Genomic DNA, 22,564 nt, shown 5'->3' with positions numbered 1-22,564 from the left:
TATGATGTGTTGGGGTCTTTATGCCTCTTTTTCAATTGTTTTCAGCCTCTATCACTGTCTTGTGGGTTTTCTGCCTCATGGAGGAACAAGAAACAGAGAGTAGGATTAAATGGACAATTTTCTCATTGGAGGGGGGTGGGCAGTGGATTGCCTCAGAGATCTGTACTGGGACCCATGCTTTTCAATATGTTTATATTAATCATTCTAGTTTTTTGTTAGGTACTTTCTATTGTTCCTTTCAGGTCTCAGCAGAATAATATAGCATTTGGGGATAAATATACAGCCCAACAGTCCAGAACTAGAGGCCAGGATAGCAAATATCTCCACCACCACCATGTACTTGCCCCTGGTACTCAGGTACGTTGGGATGAAGGACACCCAAACACTGCAGAACACCAGCATGCTGAAGGTGATGTACTTGGCCTCATTGAAACTGTCAGGGAGATTTCTTGCTAGAAAAGCTATGAAGAAGCTGACACCAGCCAGAAGTCCCAGATAACCCAGAACACAGTAAAAAGCAATTATTGATCCTTCATTACATTCAATTAGTATTTTTCCAGTTTCTGATTGCATGTTAAGATATGAGAAAGGAGGAGCAGCGCACATCCACACAAGACACAAAAAGACTTGAGGAAGGGAACAGGAAAGGACAATAGAGTTTGAGACCCTGGAACCCATCCATTTCCGGAGCTTGCTTCCGGGCTTGGTGGCTTGGAAGGCCATGACCACTGTGATGGTTTTTGCCAGAATGGAGGAGAGAGAGATGGAGAAAGTGATACCAAAGACAGTCTGTCGGAGAATGCAGGTTATGTCCTCAGGACGGCCGATGAATATCAAGGAACAGAGGAAGCAGAGCATGAGGGAAACAAGGAGAATGTAGCTGAGTTCCCGGTTGTTGGCTTTCACTATGGGAGTATCTTTGTAATTAATGAAGATTCCCAGAATGACAGCAGTGATGAGAAAAAAGCAAATGCTGATTAGACTCAAGGCTGACCCCAAAGGTTCTTCATAGGAGAGAAACGTTATCACTTTCGGGATGCAGGCATCTCTCTTCTGATTGGACCATTTGTCCTCTGGGCACTTTGTACAGGCATCCATATCTGAGAAGAGAGAATATTTCCTCAGTATCTTACAGACAGCTTCAATTTCAGGCCATGAATAAACACATTTATTAATATTTAGGGATTTTTTGATTCTTTAGCTTAGGATATTACAGAATTTGCAGTGCTGTAGTATTTTGGAAGCAATTATTAAAAGATTAGTCACATTTAATGCTGGAAAAAGGACGTTTTCACTTGACTTGCCTGATATTTTAGCCAAAATGTCGTGCATATTTCCTCTCAAGAGAATACTTATTGAATGTAGTGAGTGGTCATTTTGGGGTGTTTTGTATCATGAATATTTGTTTTTTATAGTATTGGTGCTATGGTTTTATCATATCAACATTTCCACACAATGGGGGTAATTTTCAAAGGAGTTACGTGCATAAATGTAACTACTATTGTAGCAATTTTCAAAAGCTCACTTACTCGAGTAAAGTGCATTTAGAAACATAGAAACATAGAAATGACGGCAGAAGAAGACCAAATGGCCCATCCAGTCTGCCCAGCAAGCTTCCCTCATTTCTTCTCTCATACTTATCTGTTTCTCTTAGCTCTTGGTTCTAATTCCCTTCCACCCCCGCCATTAATGTAGAGAGTGGTGATGGAGCTGCATCCAAGTGAAATATCTAGCTTGATTAGTTAGAGGTAGTAGGGGTAGTAACCGCCGCAATAAGCAAGCTACACCCATGCTTATTTGTTTTTACCCAGATTATGTTATACAGCCCTTATTGGTTGTTTATCTTCTCCCCTGCCGTTGAAGCAGGGAGCTATGCTGGATATGCATGAGGTATCAGTTTTTTTCTTCTCCCCTGCCATTGAAGCAGAGAGCTATGCTGGATATGCGTGAGGTATCAGTTTTTTTCTTCTCCCCTGCCGTTGAAGCAGAGAGCTATGCTGGATATGCATCGAAAGTGAAGTATCAGGCACATTTGGTTTGGTTTACATGCGTAAAACCCAGTTTTACGCATGTAAATGCTTTTTAAAATCAGACCCAATGTATTTATGTATTTGGGACCTTCATAACACCCCCGATAATTAAAAAAAACCACATGCAGACAAAACTGAAATAGACTGAGAAACTAGACTCTGAACAGAGGAACTCTAAAGAAAGAGAAAAATACAAAAATATAAGAAATGCATGTTCCCAAAGATGGCATGGTCCAAGCGCTAAAAACTAAAAAAAAAAACAAAACCCATATATACATATATATATATTTATGTATGTATTTTCTCTTTATAGTCTGATCTTTTCATTTTCTCTAATCAGTTCTCTTTCTTGTCACTTTCCCCTTGTCAGCCTTTTCCTAATTCTTTTTTCAGGGTCTCTTTCTCTCTCCTCCTATCTTCTTCCCTTTCTCCCTCACAGATAGACTGATGCTTTATCTCGCAGACTCCCTCACACACACAGGCTCTCACTCTCACATCCTCTCCCCCCCCCCCCCCCACAAGCTCTCATGCTCACAAGCTCTCGCAAACACATAAGCTCTCTCTCTCACACACACACACACAAGCTCTCATTCTCACATGCTCTCCCACATGCACACATACACAAGCTCTCACTCTCATCTACTCTTTCAAACACACTCACAAGCTCTCAGTCTCACATGCTCTCCAAACATACACACACAACACAAGATCTCTGTCTCACATGTTTTCCCTGCCACACACACAGGCTCTCACTGTCACTTGATGTCCCCGCCACACATACAATCTCTCACTCTCACAAGCTCTCCCCCCACACAAAAGCATTCACTCTCACATGCTTTCCCCCCAACACAGGTTCCCACTCTCTCTCACTTACACTCCCAGGATTCTACTCTCTCTCACACAAACACACACACACCAAGGATCCCCTTCTCAGATACACCTACATCCAGGCTGTTGTGAACCTGCCTGCGACTAGCGCGGGCAGTCCCCCTACCGTTCGCAGCCAGTCAGGCCGCTGACGTGTTCCAGCATGGCAGTCCACTGCCGCCACTGTCCTCCACGGTCCGGAGGCAGCGGCAGTCTTCTGCACTGCGCGGCAGGGCTGTGCTCCGCTGGGAGCCTTCTCTTGCGGCCGATGCCACTGCTGCTTCTCCTGCTCCCTGGTGAGTCTCTTTGCGGCTGGAGCCGCTCCAGGGGTCCTCAGCCAGCAGGGAAGCCGACCCTGCCAGTGCCTGCAGCCTGCCTGCTTTCCTTTCTCCTTCTTCGTGGCTGGGAGCCGCTCTCTCAGGCCCTCCACATGGCGGGACGCCACCAGCGTGTTAGCCTTCTTTCCCAAGCTCTCCTTAACATAGAAACATAGAAACATAGAAATGACGGCAGAAGAAGACCAAATGGCCCATCCAGTCTGCCCAGCAAGCTTCACACACTTTTTTCTCTCATACTTATCTGTTTCTCTTAGCTCTTGGTTCTATTTCCTTTCCACCCCCACCATTAATGTAGAAAGCAGTGATGGAGCTGCATCCAAGTGAATATCTAGCTAAGTTAGGGGTAGTAGGGGTAGTAACCGCCGCAATAAGCAAGCTACACCCATGCTTATTTGTTTTACTCAGACTATGTTATACAGCCCGTATTGGTTGTTTATCTTCTCCCCTGCCGTTGAAGCAGGGAGCTATGCTGGATATGCTTGAAGTATCAGTTTATTCTTCTCCCATGCTGTTGAAGCAGAGAGCCATGCTGGATATGCATCGAAAGTGAAGTATCAGGCACATTTGGTTTGGGGTAGTAACCGCCGTAACAAGCCAGCTACTCCCCGCTTTGTGAGTGTGAACCCGTTTTTCTTCTCCGCTGCCGTTGAAGCAGGGAGCTATGCTGGATATGCTTGAAGTATCAGTTTTTTCTTCTCCCCTGCCGTTGAAGCAGAGAACTATGCTGTATATGCATAGAAATTGAAGTAACAGGCTTATTTGGTTTGGGGTAGTAACCGCCGTAACAAGCCAGCTACTCCCCCCTTTGTGAGTGCAGATCCTTTATTCCACATTTCCTCTTGCTGTTGAAGCTAGAACGATGTTGGAGTCACAGTAAGCATGTGTACGTTTATTGAATAAGGGTATTGTCTCCAGGCAGTAGCCATCATTCTGGTGAGTCACCCACTCTTCATTGGCGGCCTCTTGACTTTATGGATCCACAGTGTTTATCCCACGCCCCTTTGAAGTCCTTCACAGTTCTGGTCTTCACCACATCCTCCGGAAGGGCATTCCAGGCATCCACCACCCTCTCCGTGAAGAAATACTTCCTAACATTGGTTCTGAATCTTCCTCCCTGGAGCTTCAAGTCGTGACCCCTGGTTCTGCTGATTTTTTTCCTACGGAAAAGGTTTGTCGTTGTCTTTGGATCATTAAAACTTTTCAAGTATCTGAAAGTCTGTATCATATCGCCTCTGCTCCTCCTTTCCTCCAGGGTGTACATATTTAGATTCTTCAATCTCTCCTCGTACGTCATCCGATGAAGATCCTCCACCTTCCTGGTCGCCCTTCTCTGTACCGCTTCCATCTTGTCTTTGTCTTTTTGTAGATACGGTCTCCAGAACTGAACACAGTACTCCAGGTGAGGCCTCACCAAGGACCTGTACAAGGGAATAATCACTTCCCTTTTCTTACTCGATATTCCTCTCTCTATGCAGCCCAGCATTCTTCTGGCTTTTGCTATAGCCTTGTCGCATTGTTTCGCAGACTTCATATCATTAGACACTATCACCCCAAGGTCCCTCTCCTGCTCCGTGCACATCAGCCTTTCCCCCCCCATCGAATACAGTTCATTCGGGTTTCCACTCCCCATATGCATGACTTTGCACTTCTTGGCATTGAATCTCAGCTGCCATATCTTCGACCACTCTTCCAGTTTCCTTAGATCCCGTCTCATTCTCTCCACTCCTTCCGGCGTGTCCACTCTGTTGCAGATCTTAGTGTCATCCGCGAAAAGACAAACCTTGCCTTCTATCCCGTCCACAATGTCGCTCACAAAGATATTGAACAGGACCGGTCCCAACACCGATCCTTGCGGTACACCACTTAAAACCGCTCTCTCTTCAGAGAAGGTTCCATTTACCATCACACATTGTCTTCTGTCCGTCAACCAATTTGCAATCCAGGTCACCACCTCGGCACTCACTCCCAAGCTTCTCGTTTTATTCACCAGTCTCCTGTGCGGAACCGTGTCAAAAGCTTTGCTGAAATCCAAGTATATGATATCGAGCGCTCTTCCTCGATCCAATTCCTTGGTTACCCAGTCAAAAAAGTCAATCAGATTTGTCTGACAGGATCTTCCCCTGGTGAATCCATGTTGCCTCTGGTCCATCAATTCTCCGGACTGTAGATAGTTCACTATTCTCTCTTTCAGCAGTGACTCCATTACTTTTCCCACCACCGAAGTGAGGCTGACCGGTCTGTAGTTGCCAGCCTCCTCCCTGTTCCCACTCTTGTGAAGCGGGACCACCACCGCTCTTCTCCAATCACTCGGCACCACTCCCGTTTCTAGGGATCTATTGAACAGGTCACACAGCGGAGCCGCCAGAACATCTCTGAGCTCCCTCAATATCCTTGGATGAATCCCATCAGGCCCCATGGCTTTGTCCACTTTCAGGTTCTTTAGCTCTTCCCACACATTTTCTACTGTAAAAGGATTTTCATCTATTCCACTTCCCCCCAGTTTTTTGTTGTGTAGAGATGGTCCTTCTCCAGGGTCTTCTTTAGTGAACACAGAGCTGAAGTATTCGTTTAATATTTCTGCCATTTCTTCGTCTCCCTCCACACATTGATCATTACCACCTTTCAATTTCACTATACCACTTTGGATCTTTCTCTTTTCGCTGATGTATCTGAAAAATGTTTTGTCTCCATTTTTTATCTCCTTGGCAATCCTCTCTTCCGCTTGACTTTTTGCCAACTTGATTAATTTCTTTGTCTCCCTCAGTTGAATCAGATATTCTTCTTTGTGTTCCTCCCTTTGGGATCTTTTATATGTCTTGAATGCTGTTCTTTTAGCTTTAATTTTGTCAGCCACCTCCTTTGAGAACCAGATAGGTTTCAATTTTCTTTTGCTTTTCTTTACATTTCTAACGTATAGAGCAGTTGCCTTGGTGATTGCTCCTTTTAGATTGGTCCACTGCTGATCCACATCTCTCTCGTTCTCCCATCCTTTAAGTTCTTCCTCCAGGTACTTCCCCATTTCCTCAAAGTCTGTGTTTTTGAACTGTAAAACTTGGGTCTTTGTGGTTCTTTTCCCTATTCTTTTAGTGATATTAAACCATACCGTTTGATGATCACTGCTGCTGAGGTGGGCACCCACCTGGACATCTGAGACATTATCTGCATTAGTGAGCACTAAGTCGAGTATAGCTCCTTCTCTGGTGGGTTCCAACACCATTTGTTTGAACAAAGATACTTGCATGGCATCCACTATCGCTCTACTATTTTTAGTTTCTGCAGATGGGATTTTCCAGTCTACATCTGGCATATTAAAGTCACCCACGATCACCACTTCTCCCTTCTTACCTATCTTATGGATGTCTTCAACCAGGTCTCTGTCCAGCTCTTCCTTTTGGTTTGGAGGCCTGTAAACCACTCCAATATAAATGGATGCTCAGTCATCTTTTTTTAGGTCGAGCCATAGAGCTTCTTCCTTACCCCAACTTCCTTGTAGCTCAGATGCTTGGATGTTGTTTCTGACATAAAGAGCCACACCTCCCCCTTTTCTATCCTCTCTGTCCTTCCTTAACAAGTTATAGCCTGGTATTGTTGTATCCCAATCATGAGATTCTGTGAACCATGTCTCTGTGATAGCAACAATGTCCAATTGTGCCTCAGCCATTAGGGCCTGCAGATCTGGGATTTTATTTCCCAAACTATGAGCATTTGTGGTCATAGCCTTCCAGGTGGGTGCATTTGTGGTCATTTGTGGTCATAGCCTTCCAGGTGGGAGCAGGTGGGAGCATTTGTGGTCCAGCCTTAGATGTGGGTGCGCACCTCTGCTCATATTTTAAAGGACCAGTGGCGGGAAAAGTGATGTCATCGACCACTCCTGCTTCAGCCCTATAAAAGGGGCCCCTTGCCAGTCCATCATTGCCTTCGCAAGGAGTTAGTCGCTCCTGGATGTTTCTGCCTTCACTCCAGGAGTCTTCGCTGATCCATCGCTTCATCAAGTTCCTGTGTTCCTTGTTCTTCATTGGAGCTCCATGTCCTGTCCTGATGTCTGTGATCCAGTCCAGATGTCCGTCTTCTGTTCCTGATGTCCATGGTCAGTCTTGATGTCTGTTTTCCAGTTCCTGATGTTCTGTGATCCAGTCCTGATGTTCTGTGACCCACTTTTGATGTTCCTGATGTCCGTGATCCAGTCCTGATGTTCCATGATCCAGCCTTGATGTCCTGAACCCTTGGTTCCTCGTCGCCACCCTTCCTGTCATACCATGTCGTAGTCCGCGACCAGCCCCACAGGCGAGCTGTGTAGGGCGCCTTGTCTCACAAGGCCTGCCTTCTCGCCTGCAGCACAAGCCTCTGGAGGGTCATCCTTGCTTGAAGCCTAGTCCCATCTAGGTCCGGTCTCCTGAATCTTGTCTCAGCCCTCGGACCTCCTTGTGCCTGCTCTGTCCATGTTTCAGACTCTGTTTGATCCTGTGCAGCTCCAGCATGGTCTGCGACCAGCCACTGTCGGCTGTGTAGGGTGCGCCCCGGTGAAGGCCTCTACAGTTCCAGGGACATGTTCCTCTCTCTTGCTCCACTATCTCGTCTGGAGTCTGCCCCGCATCCAGCATGGTCCGTGACCAGTCCTGTAGTTGGGCTGTGTAGGGCGCGCTGCATCGCAGCCTCAACCTAGTACTTGACTTTGATCCTGAACCTTGCACCTGAATCCTCGTCTGCAGTACCTTGCTCCTGAATCCTAGTCTGAGTCTTCGTCCAAGTATCCACGTCTTCACCGGAGTCTTCGTCTGAGCCTTCCATGTTCCAAGGCCTTTGCCTGTCCCTGGCCTCCGTCCGGCCTGCCGCTTCTTGCCGTTACCCAGTGGCAGGTCCGAAAGGGCTTGGAATGGTCGGAGGACTGTTCAAAGACCACCGTTGCGTTGTTGGTCTTCCCGAAGCGTGCAGGTCTGGTGGAGGGTCAGTGCCTTCAGTCTTCCTAGTCTTCAGTCCAGCCTTGCTCCTGTTCAGCCCATGCTCGGGCATGCCTCGCCTGCCTCGGCACCTCTTCGGAGTTCCTCTGGGGTCGAGCCGTGGTCCAAGAACACACAATCCCCTAGAAAGTGGAACCGCTCTCCTAGCCCTTCCTAACACAGGCTCCCACTCTCTCACCTCTCTCAATTACACATGCACATCCAGGCTTCCACTCTCACATGCACGCTTACACACACAGGCTCCCACTCACACAAACACACATACATTCATGCTTCCACTCTCACATGCACCCAGGCTCCAGTTCTCTCACACAAACACACAGATGCCTTCACTCACATATATATACAGGGCCTCTTCCTCAGCCACAGCCAGCCGACTTCTGTCACTGTGGAGATGGGATCCCATGCCTCTGCTGGTCCTCTACGTTTGGTGCCACGGAAATGGTGTAATACACCTTACTTCAAAACACACCCACAGGTAAGACCCAGCAACACAATGCTGGTCTCAAGAGTAGCCCTCCAGCCACTCTGTAGCCCTTCCGGACCCGCTGGATGGAACTGAGAAACTTGGAAGACTCAGAAAAGGACTCAAGGAACTTGGAAGACTCAGACGAGGATTCGGGATTCAGGCACTAGTACAGGGTGAGTACTGCACCGCAGCATGCCCTATACAGCCACCCATGACTGGTCGTAGACCACACTGGAAGCGAGGTAGACTCCAGACGAGAAGGTGAAGACTTGGAACTGGAAATATGATGAAGATTCAGGAGAGGCCTGCACCGAGATGTGCCCTACACAGCCACCTGTGGCTGGTCATGGACCACGCTGAAGTGGAGCAGGCTCTGGCTTGAGTCTGGGGTATGGATGGAAGCAGGAACATGGAACTCCGAAGACCGGGAACAGGATTCAATGATTCAAGACTCAGGATTCAAGGATTCAGAACTCAAATTCAGGAAGAGTCATAGGCATTAAAAGCAAGGGCCTTCCGGAGACTTGCGCTGCAGACATGAAGACAGGCCTTGTGCCATGAAGTGCCCTACACAGCCGTCCAATGGGCTGGTCACGGATCATGACGGTCACATGCCAGGAAAAGTGGACAGAACTACAAAAATGCAAATCCTGAGACATGAAAGGAGTGGGAAACAAAGCTCAAAGAGACCTCATATAAAAAAATGCCAAAAGGCTAAGCGATTATTTATTTATTTATTTAATATACCGACATTCAATCAAGATATCACATCGGTTTCCAGGTAACTAAGAGAATAGGGCGAGATCTGCCCTATTTTACATTATAACATGATAACAAGTATAACATGGTAACAATTATAACAGAATACATGGAACAATAAAATTATAGCATATAACATATGTACATTATGACTTGTTGATAAAAATGATTTAGGTATCAGGGTTGAATGGAGGGAGGTAAGGGAAGGGTGGGAGGGGGGGGGAGGGGGGAGTGTCAGGGGAGGGAGGAAAGGAGGGAGAGATGCCTGCGTAGGGGGTGTGGTGTGATGCGTTCGGGCAGGTTAAGGGTCAGGTGGGAAGGCTTTTAAAAACAGCCATGTTTTGAGGTGTTTTTTAAAGACTTGCAATGAGGGTTCATTTCTGAGATGGGTGGGGGAGGGAGTTCCATAGGGTAGGGCCCGCTATTGTTATGGCTCGTTTGCGGGTTGCGTTGAGGTGTGCAGTTTTGAGATTGGGGACGGATAGAAGGCCAGTGTTGGTGGACCTGAGAATTCTTTGTGTGGGGTATGGATGTATTGCGTTGTTTAGCCAGTTCATTTTGTTGTTGTTTATTTTTTTGTACATGAGGGTGAGGGTTTTATATTGGATACTTTGTGTGATGGGCAGCCAGTGGAGTTCTTTGAGAGTGGGTGTGATGTGGGAGGATTTTTTGTTGTTAGTGATGATTCTGGCGGCGGCATTTTGTAGAACTTGGAGGGGTTTGATGTGGATTTCTGGTAGGCCAAGGAGAAGGGAGTTGCAGTAGTCGAGTTTTGAGAAAATAATTGATTGAAGGACTGTTCGGAAATCGTGCGCTTGGAGAAGGGGTTTGAGTTTTTTCAGTGTTTGAAGCTTGAAGAATCCATCCTTAATTGTATTGGAGATGTGTCGTTTAAAGTTGAGTTGGCTGTCGATTGTTATGCCTAGGTTTCTTGTGGATGGTGTGAGTGAGATTCGTGAGATGTTTGGTACCCCCGGGTTGTTTGAGCTTCCTAGGTTGTTTAAGGGGGTGCACTTGAGGGGAGAAGAGGGACGGTCATCGTGGATGTGCTTATGGTAGCATTAAGATGTTCTAATCATTGGTCTCTGTGGGCTATGTGTAAAGGGCGCTTCACCATGAGGCTGCCCAGTATGCACTTTAAGTCTGTAAAGTACTTGAGATACGGATCGCTTGAATATTAAAGCTTGAATCCGACGATGTACTTATCTTGTGAAGTAATGTCCGTAGACTAGCCTTAGGATGATAGAAGAGTGGTAAACACCGACATAATCCCGACACTGAGTGTTTCGGAGCAGACCTCCTTCTTCAGGGGGTCGGGTGCCACTGAGACCGGCTCTGTCGTGATCCGGAGGGTGAATTGCTTGCTAGAAAAGAATAAGTACAAACAAATATGTGCAAAAATGGTCCCACTAAAATTTAAATATTGGCGTGAAAGTGCAGAGGAACACTTACTAGTGCAGAAGTAAATTATTTATGCGGTGATGCCGATTGTGTCCAAATGTAGCTCTAAAATAGAACAATTTAAAATGTGTAATAATTGAGCACAAGGATAAGTTTTATGTTGAAAAGGAGATAATAATACCTAGTTCCCACAAGATACTGACTTGTGCGATGCTGGTCTGTAGTCATTCGCTTAGCCGTGAGACATCTGTCGGCGGCGAATGACAAAGAAGAACGCTGACCTTTAAAGAGGAAAGAAGCCCGCCAATTTGGGGGATGTGTCCTTAAATGGGTATATACGTCACTATGGGCACCATCTTGAGCAAACCACTTGTCCAAAAAAGGAAACTGACGTCAACGGGTGCCATATTGGATGTTTCTCTGTTCGGGAGAACCCAAGACTGTCCATAAATGGGCATATACGTCATACCAATCGCCATCTTAGAAGGAGAACACAATGCATTGATGTAAATTTGATATGAATTTAATAAGGAAAGAGAACATTGACACGCAGGTACGTCGCTGGGAGGCTTAAATGAGAGTGTACCATTCTATTTTTTCATTTAAACCTAGTGGTTCCACAGATCGTAGACGATGAATCCATTGTTGTTACCTTAAATTCAAGGCTTAGAACATCTTAATGCTACCATAAGCTTATAATCGCTTAGCCTTTTGGCATTTTTTTATATGAGGTCTCTTTGAGCTTTGTTTCCCACTCCTTTCATGTCTCAGGATTTGCATTTTTGTAGTTCTTGCTACTGACTTCCTGATTTTGTGGATTCCTTAATTCTTGTATTGATAGGAAAAGTGGACAAGCTGGAAACCTGGAAGCAGGACGAAGAGCCGGAAATGGGAACATCAGGACCAGGACTGGAACATCAGGAACAGAGAACAGGTGCCAAAGGAGCTCTGACAAAGAACAGGAACATCCATGGAGACCAGGAATATCTAGGAACATCCAATGAAGAAGACCAAGAACATCAGGAACATCCAACGAAGAGCCATCTAAACACAAGGAGACCATGGAGGACCTTGACTGGAGAGAGACCACAGGCAACTGTGAAGATCCGATGCAAAGGCCCCGAGGAGTGGAATCAGAGCCCTTTTATAGAACTGGTGAAGGAGCAGGCTGATGACATCATCCGATGGGCCACGGGGCTTTTCCCACCGCTGGCCCTTTAAAAGAAGAGCAGAAGCGCGCGCGCGCACCTATGCAGGACTCAGAACAGGCAGAGAGGTAGCAGAGTTGGAGGCGTTCCTGCTGTGAAGTGAAGCGCAGTGGTGGTGGCATCAGGGCTGTGAAGAGAGGACCGATGGCAGCGGCTTCCTGGCCGCGTGGAGATGAGAACAGCGGCTTCCCCTACCGCAAAGCTGACACCGGCATTGGCGGCAGCTGGGACGTGAAGAGAGGCAGCAGTCGAGCACTGGCCTGAACGGCACAGCGCAGGCAGCTCAAGAGAGGTGAGGGGCTGCTCGCGGAAAGGGCCCCGCAAGCGGCAACCATAACAGTATCTATTTATAAATGAGGCAGCCTAGACAAAAATTATTTAAGGAACCAACCCTAAAAAAATTTTAACCAGCAACCAAAATCTTATTTGTAATAAGAGGCAAATCAACAAAAATTAAACCCATGTTAAATATCAACTAAAAATTGAGCCGTTATACCTTAATGTTTAATCTAATGGCAAGCTACATGGCATGGCTATCAAAAAATACCTCTACTGTGAATATATCAAAGAAATGCCAAAGTGCTTGATCAAAAGGGATGTTAATATATCTATATAAATAAAAATGTTAAATAGTTTGTACAAAATCACTAATCTCAGCAACCACTTAACCGATTGCGTTCAAATTTGGACACAAGTTTCACCTCACATACAGCAAGGATCGTCTACACTTACATTACATATATGTCACACCGGGGGCTGGTAAAAAAAGTTTTAAAATTTGGTTCCACAAAACAGCGACATCTGGTGGTCGTAAGCGGAATCTCTTACACCTTGCACAAACGCTCACACCCCACACACACGTGACCAATGTTTGGGATTCACACACCCTCCAACCAGACACAAATCCACCTTCCTCACACACCCCCGCACACATGCCAATTGTACTTATTTCATACTCCCTCCAAAAACACACAAAAGCCAATAAATACCGGCATGCTACACCGGGAGGCCACTCACATAACACGTTTGCAATTCCCACACCCTACGAAATCACACACAAACACCCTCCTCACACCCCCCCACACACATGACACACCCTCCGAATGCACAAAAAACTGCAGAATAATTCGGGCTGCTTTAGCGGGGGGGATCATCACTGCTCCGGTACACATCGCATACACTACAGCCGTCGGCTGCCAGCAATCAAAATGGCGCCGATGGCTCTTTCCCTTACTAGGACACTCGGGAACGCCAATAGCAGCAGTAGCCCATGTGACATAGTAAGGGCGAGGGCCCGTTGACCCCATTTTCTGAACTGGCAACCGGCGCACCTTTGCCCTTACTATCTGAGCGAGACGACCACTCGCATTGCTCCATCTCGAGGGCCCAGCACCAATACTTCCATGCCGGAACGAACGCCCTCTCCACTAACTACCATTTTTGAAAGGTATTGTCGGGCCTGCAGGGAGGGGGCGTGGGGATGTTCTTGCGTCCATGTTCGGGGGTGGGGAAGGAGGCCAGGAGGCAGTTTCCGAGATTCTGCAACTCTTGTGGGTTAATCTATTTCGCCGGCCTGGGGGGGGGGGGGGGGGGAAGAGGGTGGGGGAGGATTATATAAACACAAACTTTTAGGTGGGGAATACTTTGGGTTGCAAAGGGGGAGGGCACACACAAACACATACACAAAATGTGCACCATCTCCGAAAGGTTACAAAACAGCCCTAACCAGCTGGGGAGTCACTGAGGTGACAGTGAGGAGAGGGAGAATGAGGAGGGAGGTAACTGCCAGGGGAGGAAGAATGAGGGGAGAGGTGAGTGTGAGGGGGCAGAGTTGGAGTGGGGATAGGGAAGGGAAGCGGGGGTGGAGTGAACAAGGGGGAGGAGGATTAGTGACTGAGGTAAATGAGCACGGGGAAGGGGGAGGGAGGGAAAAGAATCTGACTCAGCCACTGCAACGCGTGGCAGGGGTCCGCTAGTTATCTAAAAAAACATTAAATTAATAAGAAGTGCGATTGGCTCCTATCATAAAATATAGAGACACCATACCGGCTCAGAAACTGGAGCAGTGTCACACGAAGAATACATGGACAGTCTAAATACAAAACAGTATAAATAATAAAAAGATAAAAATGCTAATCAACAGTGAAATAAAAATTTACTTTGCGTGATAAAAAAAAGCAGTCTTACATAATATTGAACACGGACATTAGTACGATTGCTGAATAACGGGAAACTGTAGGTTAAACTATGCAATTCCAACTAAATGGCAAAACAACTTCCTGAACATGTAAATACCTTTTAATATAAAATATAACAATAATATATATTTCTTTATTATAAATAAAATATCATAACATGAACATGTATTCATCTGCATAATCTTTGGCAGGTGCTGATCCTGGGAGATGAAGCAGGGCAGGCTAATCCTGAAGAGGTCCCTGCTGTCCTGTGGGGGAAGCATTACCTGGTTTGCTAATGCAGGGAGTAGTGCTGGTGTTTGATGGGCACTGCAGGTTCTAAAGTACTTGATGAAGTCTCTGCAGACCCCTATAGATGAATATATGGGGCATGCAGACATTTTTGGAAGTTAGGCTCCCTGTGAATAAAGTATGCAGAATTTTCTAAAGGAACATTTCTGCAAGTAACACAGTACTTTACTGAAAGAAGACTTATTATCTGCAAATGTCAGGACCCAATCAAATTAGAATTAGAATTTTCCCATAGCACAAGCACATCTGCAGTTTGAAGGCAGCTAAGCCATCATACTACAAACTTTCTGCACAAGGAAAATAGAAAAAAAAAACCAAGAATATTTGGATCTGAACATTTTTTTCCTCACTCTTCAAATAAAGAGAGACAGCCAGGCCTGCCTGGGAAATAACTGGCTGTAACCCCATGGAAATGTATTCATCTGCATAATCTTTGGCAGCTTCATAATTTCAAAGCGCCATGGAGATAGGTAATGCCACATGATCAGATGATATCACCCACCGGTTTGGTTGGAGATCTCTCCCTCTGGACAGGGAATGCATTCATAGCAGCAGACGGGATCTCCTCTCTTGTGTAATTTGCTGAAGCCAGGAGGGCAGCTGTCACTGCATTTGGCACGTACAGGTAACTAAACATTGAGAAAATAAAATCTGGATGACGTGACATAACACTGGGCTGTCACTTTTTAAATGCACTGTTACTCTTTGGTCTAGATAGGAGCCATTTCACATAAGTTAGTTTTATATTACAACCAAGTTATCCTGTTATATTTGTGGAGAGCTAGGAGCACTTTTTTGTTTTATAAAAAACAAACTTTTATTAAAATCTGGAATCAGACAATCTGGTTGATCTGGCAATATCTTAGGCAATGTTTCTAGCTAATATACAGGTTAAGCTTAAAGTTAATAAATTGAATCAGCAGTAAGAGAATATACCGTTGATCTTTCCATTACATTTAAATATTTTCTCTGGTGCTAAGAGTCAGGGTATAAAAACAGCACCTTTGATGCTTTTGTAGCCTACTGTTATCTTTTATTTTATTTATTTATTTATTTAAGGTTTTTTTATACCGGCATTCATGAACTCGTTCACATCATGTCGGTTTACAGAAAACAGGGGTGCGGATAATACAACCAAAAAACATAAATAACGTGATGAAGAGAAGCAGTTACAATTAACAAGGGCTAATGAACTGGGAATGTAAGAAATAGAAAGAGATAGAGGAGAATAATTATATACAAAAGTTCAATATAAATATGGTGTCTCATATGTACAGTCTCTGAGTAGAGAGTTTGTTTATGGTGCATCTTAGGTAGATGTTTACATCTTAGGTAGAGTTTACTTTTAGGTTTTCTTTCTAAAAATGAATTAATAAAGCCTCATTTCCATGTCCTGTCCATTTGTCTCTAATCTGTTTCTTCTACTGCTTTGGGATCCGCCACATGGGAGCGCTGCGGTGTGAAATCACCAGATGGCAACCAAAGCCCTTGAGCAAAGAGAGCACAAGGCAGGCCTGGCCAGCTCAGGATAGCAGCCTTATTGGGCACTGTAGTGAGGGAAAGAAGATGCTGTAGCTGCAGTATCTCACACTTTCCTCGGCAAAATGGGGCCTGCTGGCCTGGGAGAACACCCAGATGGTGGCACCATGCCGAGAAGGAAAAGACCATGGCGCCAGCACGCCTCATGTGATGGATCACAAAGATCCACATTCACAGCCCAGCACAGGACAACAGAATGTGTAGGGGTTGTGTTGGGCCATGCAGGATGGGAGACAGAGTCCTGTTCCTCACTGCTAGGCAGAGCATGGGTAACGTGTGGTGGATCTCCAATGTTATGCAGGACAGCATACAGGGAGGCGGGAGGCAGAAGGCTGCACACAGAGATTCAGGATCACAGTGGATGCACCAATAAGAGGGGGCTGAGAGACAGAGATATCAGGTGGGGTGGAGGAGAGAGGAGGCATTCTGCTGTCATTCCTGATAAAGGTCTGGTTAAGAACACTGAACTCACTCCATCTCTCTGATGCCGACACAATATAGTGTGCTCAGTGTAGCGCACAGCTTGACATGCGGTTGGACGCACTAAAATAACTCCTGATGTAATAATGGGATTAGCGTGCCCAAACTAGCGCATAGCTCATAGCACTTATCATATGTAAATGCCATGTAGATGAGGCTATTAGCTATCACTCCCTATGCAATCAATTACTGTACACCCGATGCTCACGTTTTAACTCGGAGCTGGCGTTACATCTTGATGCAACCCAAGCATCCACAAAAAAGCAGAAAATACTGCTTTTCTGACTACAGAAGGCTGCAATCAGGAAAAAAAAAATGTCTTGCTGCGGTCAGGTTAGGAAAATGGATACTCGTAAATTGAGAGTTCATTTTCCTAAACTGCACACAGTCACATCTCCTTTCACCCGATGACAAGGAGGTGCTAGGGATTCACAATTGATCCCTAGCATGTCCTTTATTGCACGGCTCCTCATTTATTGAATCACATGCCCAGGAAAGGTGGAAGAGAAAGCATCAGGAAAATGGGCTCTCAATACAGCACCTATTTTTCTACGTGCTCGTATTGCATCGGCCCCTCTATCTGTGACCTATTACAACCTAGTATCAGGAGAGAAATGCCAAACAGTAGGGATGTGCAGAAGGTACGGATTCATCCGATTTGGTATTTGTATTTGTCGGGGCCAAATACATTGCATTCATTCAATGGCGGCCCCGATCCGATGATACGTATTATTCGTGTTCCGGTTCCCATTAAAGTCAATGGGGGAAGTATTGCAGCCTATTTTGGCTGCAGAATTGGGGTTTTCTTATCAATTTGATGACCTTCTGGGGAGCAAGCATCAGAACAAGAAAAGAGCTCCAAGGTACTTAGACTGTGGCAAAGTGGCACCAAAGTGGCATGAATAGCCTAAGGTACTTTAAAGGGGGCAAAGGGGTAACAGGAGTGGCAAGAGTGCTTTAAAAGAGGTGCAAAGCAGCAGCAAGAGTGTCAAAAACACACCACAGCTTCAAAAGAGAGCACCGATAACAGATGCATGAACCCTCGAAGGCAGCACGACAGGCAAAATGGCAAGACAAGTGGCATCAACATCCTACAGCACAATGAAGGAGGAACATAGCAAGCAGAAAGTCCTAGCACCACCACACCGAGGAACCATAATAGTGGCAACAACACCACAAGGAGTTGAGTGAGTCATCTGGTGTATGGCAGCAAGGCAGAGTGGGCAGAGGGTAGATACAGGCTGGCTACACCCGGGGAGAGTTCCCTTTCCTTAGCACAGGAAAGGGCTCCCTAGAATGGGTTCACTCCTAGAGTGGGATGTTTCCGTTGGCATCTAGTGAGCTCTCGCTGGTTTTTAAAATCTGGTGGAGTTAGCAGATGTACAAACAAGAATTTTCAAGGCCGAGGCGGAGGAGGTTTCCATGTAAACAGCGGTTTCAACATGGGTCAGAGGGTAGATACAGGCTGGCTACACCCAGGGAGAGTTCCCTTTCCTTTGAGCAGGAAAGGGCTCCCCGGAATGGGTTGGCCCCTAGAGTGGAGCAAGAGCATTCAAAGCGTGGCGACGTGGAGCAGGGTGCCATGTGAACAGCAGTTCAACATGGATCAACAGTGCTAAGAGATAGGCTGGCAGCGGCTACACCGGGGAGAGTCCCTTTCCTTTGAGTGGGAAAGGGTTTCCGTGGAATGGGTTTGGCGCCCAGAGTGGAGCACGAGCCTTCAAAGTGTGGAGACGTGAGGAGGTCTCACTGTGAACAGCTGTTCAACATGGGTCAACAGGTACTAAGAATAGGCTGCTACAACCCGGGGAGAGTTCCCTTTCCTTTCAGCAGGAAAGGGCTCCCCATAATGGGTTGCCCCCTAGAGTGGAGCACGAGCCTTCAAAGCATGGTGACGTGGAGCAGGGTCTCACGGTGAGCATGGTCTCACTGTGTGTGCCACAGTCTAAGTATCTTTGGAGCTTTCCTTTTCCTCGTTCGGAACATGGGTCAACATGTGCTAAGAGATAGGCTGCTACATCCAGGGAGAGTTCCCTTTCATTTGAGTAGTAAAAGGGTCCCTGGAATGGGTTGGCCCCTAGAGTTTATAAATGGTACAAATTGTTAGGATTTAAGTATTTGCAACAGATCATGACTTCATAAGCAAGACGGAGGAAGTTTTCTTCTCTGCCCTGAAACTAAAGAAAATTGTTTGTTTTATTAAGGATCCATGCTGTGAAGGATTACTAGTTTGAATTGCCAAAGACTGAGGTTTCCCTTTGCAACAAGGGTTCAGCCATTAGGACTGGACATAAGGCCTGGATGAACAGGCACAATATTCGAGGACAGAGGTCAAATTCTTGTAGGGACATAAGGCCTGGACGGACAGGCACAGCATTTGAGGACAGAGGTCAAACCCTTCTAGGGACATAAGGACTGGACAGGCAGGCACAGCAATTGAGGACAGAGGTCAAACCCTTGTAGGGACATAAGGTCTGGACGGACAGGCACAGCAATCGAGGATAGATGTCAAGCCCACGTAGGGACATAAGGCCTGGACGGACAGGCACAGCATTTGAGGACAGAGGTCAAACCCTTGTAGGGTCATAAGGACTGACGGACAGGACAACAATCGAGGACAGAGGTCAAGCCCATGTAGGGGACATAAGGCCTGGACGGACAGGCACAGCAATCGAGGACAGAGGTCAAACCCTTGTAGAGACATAAAGCCTAGACGGACAGGCACAGCAATCGAGGACAGAGGTCAAACCCTTATAGGGACATAATTCCTGGACGGACAGGCACAGCAATCGAGGATAGAGGTCAAGCCCACATAGGGACATAAGGCCTGGATGGACAGGCACAGCATTAGAGGATTTCCTTTGTGCAGGTAATGTTGTGGTTTGACCTGTCAATCTTCCTGTACTGGTTCACTGCCAGAAGAAAATGGCATCTTTTTCATTCCTGAAAGATAATTCAACAGAGGATGCTTTTAGAGCAATGCCATTTGTGAAGAAGACTGAGCTGGAGATTATTTTTAAATACCCAGAAGCTATTAACTGTACTTATGCACTTCAGCTGATTGACAAAGGAACATGAAGAACGCTCAGAAATAAGGAAAACTGCTACTCAAGTCCAAATCTACATATCAACCTATGGTGACTTTGTGGTTTACCCAGTGCCTCTGTAAACAATGGGAACACAGAGATGACTAGAGTGCAAACTACCATCAGTTTTCGATAGTACTAGAAACATTACTGTTGCAAGGTCATGAAAAATATTGAACATATGAATATTGCAAGCTCCAAACATGTTAAATCAGCTTTTTATATTTTTACATGTATTTATTTATTTATTATTTGTGAGCTTTTCTTTACCGACATTCACAAAACACATCATGCCGGTTTACAATGAACTGAAAAGGAGGAAGTTACAATAAAACAGGGGAGGGGGAGATGGGGCAGGCAAGAAAAGGGAGGAGGGATGGGAAAGGGGCAAGAAAAGGTGAAGATAAAGGAAGGAGATTGGAAAGCAATAAAAAACAGTACAATAGGAACTGCGTACAAGGAACTGTAATACAAAAGGAACTATATACATCTTATATATCACATAATATGTCTATAAAATCTTATCAGTCAAGGATGCTATCAGCAGTATAATTAATTAGGGGCGGGTTGAAAGGCGGCTAATGAGAAAGGTTGGACACATTCCCAAATGTGGACGGACAGGCACAGCGTTAGAGGTCAGGCCTTGTAGGGACGAACGGCCTGGACACTGGACGGACAGGCACAGCGTTTCAGGCCAGGCCCTTGTTGGGACGTAATGGCCTGGACAGTGGATGGACAGGCACAGCGTTTCCAGGTCAGGCCTTGTAGGGACCGTACGGCCTGGACCAGTGTGGACGGACAGGCACAGCTTTTCAGGTCAGGCCTTTGTAGGGATGTACGGCCTGCACAGTGGACGGACAGGCACAGCGTTAGAGGTCAGGTACAATGTGCTTATATTATCTGGAGCATAGGAGGCAGTTGGGAGCTGCTGCAAGGCTTTCAATTGCTTTTATTCATCTTAACCATTCACAAGGGAAAATTTGGAAACCCAAGCAAGGCAAGTTTACTTTCAAAAACACTAGCATTTCCATCAGTCTGGTGCAAGCGTTGAGCAGTGAGGGCTCATGATATCCCCTGTCATTGAAAAGACAAGTTCAGGTAGGAACAGAGAGAGAAGTACCTGACTGTGGCTATTTCCAGCGGTGTTCCCGGGGTCCTCCAGGCCCCGACGGCTAATAACCGAGCACAGCTGAACCCTTTCTGACGTCATCTCAAAAGGACCGATTGAGGACTATAAAAATTGGCAATCTGCACTGTTCCATACGGTAGGAACAGAAAGAGAAGTTACCTGACTGTGGCTATTTCCAGCGGTGTTCCCGGGGGTCCTCCAGGCCCCGACGGCTAATACCGAGCACAGCTGAACCCTTTCTGACGTCATCTCAAAAGGACCGATTGAGGACTATAAAAATTGCAATCTGCACTGTTCCATACGGTAGGAACAGAAAGAGAAGTTACCTGACTGTGGCTATTTCCAGCGGTGTTTCCCGGGGGTCCTCCAGGCCCCGACGGCTAATACCGAGCACAGCTGAACACTTTCTGACGTCATCTCAAAAGGACCGATTGAGGATTATAAAACCCCGCCCATTAGCGGCGCACAGCAAAGTCGGCGCGCTGCCTAAGCCGCGCGCGCCGAAGGGGCGCGCGGCTTTGAAATTGTTTGCCTGGAATTTTGATTCTTCTGAAGAAATTTGGGGACTTTGAATCTCTCTCTTGAATTCCTACCCGCTTGGATTCGCCCACGCAACAGATCCAAGGCCTTTTGAAGCTTTCGGGTTAATGTGAGTAGAGCCTGGTGGCTAAAAATTTATATGCCTCACTCTGTTAGGAAACGGTAGGGCCAAAGAAAAAAAGGCCCTCCCGGGAGTACAGAAATATTATTGGCCCAATTGGACGCACACATAACCGGGATACTGAAGAAACCGGGCGAAGTCTCGCTGAGAGTGGGAAAGGAGAAAGATTTACCTGACACTCTTCTGAGTTGTATACTACCCTTTCCCCGGTAGAGCGGAGGCCCACCAATGCAATCCTGCTGAGAACTAGACCTGAGACCCCCACGATGGATCACTTGGAACTAGGAGAATTCCGAACTCCGGGTGCCCCTGGGAGGTGAAACATCACAGGTTTATGGTAGTCTCCCTAATTTGCCATCTGATGCTGAGGTAGAAAAGATATTCCACAAGAGAGGGAAACACGGGAGAAATATGTACTTCCTCAGTTAATGAAATCAGAGTTATTGAAACCAACTAATATTTCTCTTGAGGACAATATGGGACACTATACAGGCATTGAATGTGAATATTTATAATCAAATAGCCCCAGTTTATTCATATTTAGGGAAAATGGAAACAAGAATGAGGAAGGTTGAAAAAGAAATTGTTTCAGGAGAGAATGTATTTCAAAATAACTGTAGATCTGGGGAATACTGCAGAGATTCAAAATGCATTAATGAAAGAAAATAATATTTTAAATTCCAGATTATAGAAACATGGAAAATGTCTTAAGAGGTAGGAATCTTCAGTTTATAAAATTTCCCTAAGAGTCAGTTCATATCCCCTAAGGAAATGTGGAAGAAATATATGATAGAAATATTGAAGGATTTCTGAACAGGCTATTCCTGTAACAACTAGGATTTTATTATATACTACCACTACAAGTAAAAATTCTGTTAAAGAAAATGAAAAAAAGAAACATCAAACTTAGATCCATTACAATTAAACTAACCGAAATATTGGAAACATCATTGAAAGATCAGGTTTCCCCTGCACCTTGGTGGTAAGTTATCTGCTTGAGGCAGATAAGGAGTGGACACTAAGATGTTCTTTAGACATAGAACAGAAACATTCTTAGACCTTAAAATAAATGTTTTCCCCCATTTATCAAAGCCACTCAAAAAAAGAAGGAAACAATTCCTTCTTTTAAGACCTACAGTAATGTCAATTG

General features: G+C 45.8%; 1 protein-coding gene across 1 annotated transcript in view; it reads right to left on the bottom strand.

Moving 5' to 3' along the window:
- Positions 1-204: 204 nt before the first annotated feature.
- Positions 205-22,564, bottom strand: part of LOC115080271 (vomeronasal type-2 receptor 26-like) — a 131,422-nt gene continuing 109,062 nt past the window's right edge. Inside the window, exons 5-6 of the mRNA XM_029584424.1 lie at positions 15,022-15,148; positions 205-1,100 (exon numbers count right to left, since the gene is read on the bottom strand). Of these exons, the coding sequence (XP_029440284.1) occupies positions 205-1,100; positions 15,022-15,148 (1,023 nt within the window). The remainder of the gene's footprint in view (positions 1,101-15,021; positions 15,149-22,564) is intronic.

Source organism: Rhinatrema bivittatum, chromosome 19 (assembly GCF_901001135.1).
Source record: "Rhinatrema bivittatum chromosome 19, aRhiBiv1.1, whole genome shotgun sequence".
Lineage (NCBI taxonomy): Eukaryota > Metazoa > Chordata > Amphibia > Gymnophiona > Rhinatrematidae > Rhinatrema > Rhinatrema bivittatum.
This window is presented reverse-complemented; position numbering and strand designations above follow the sequence as displayed.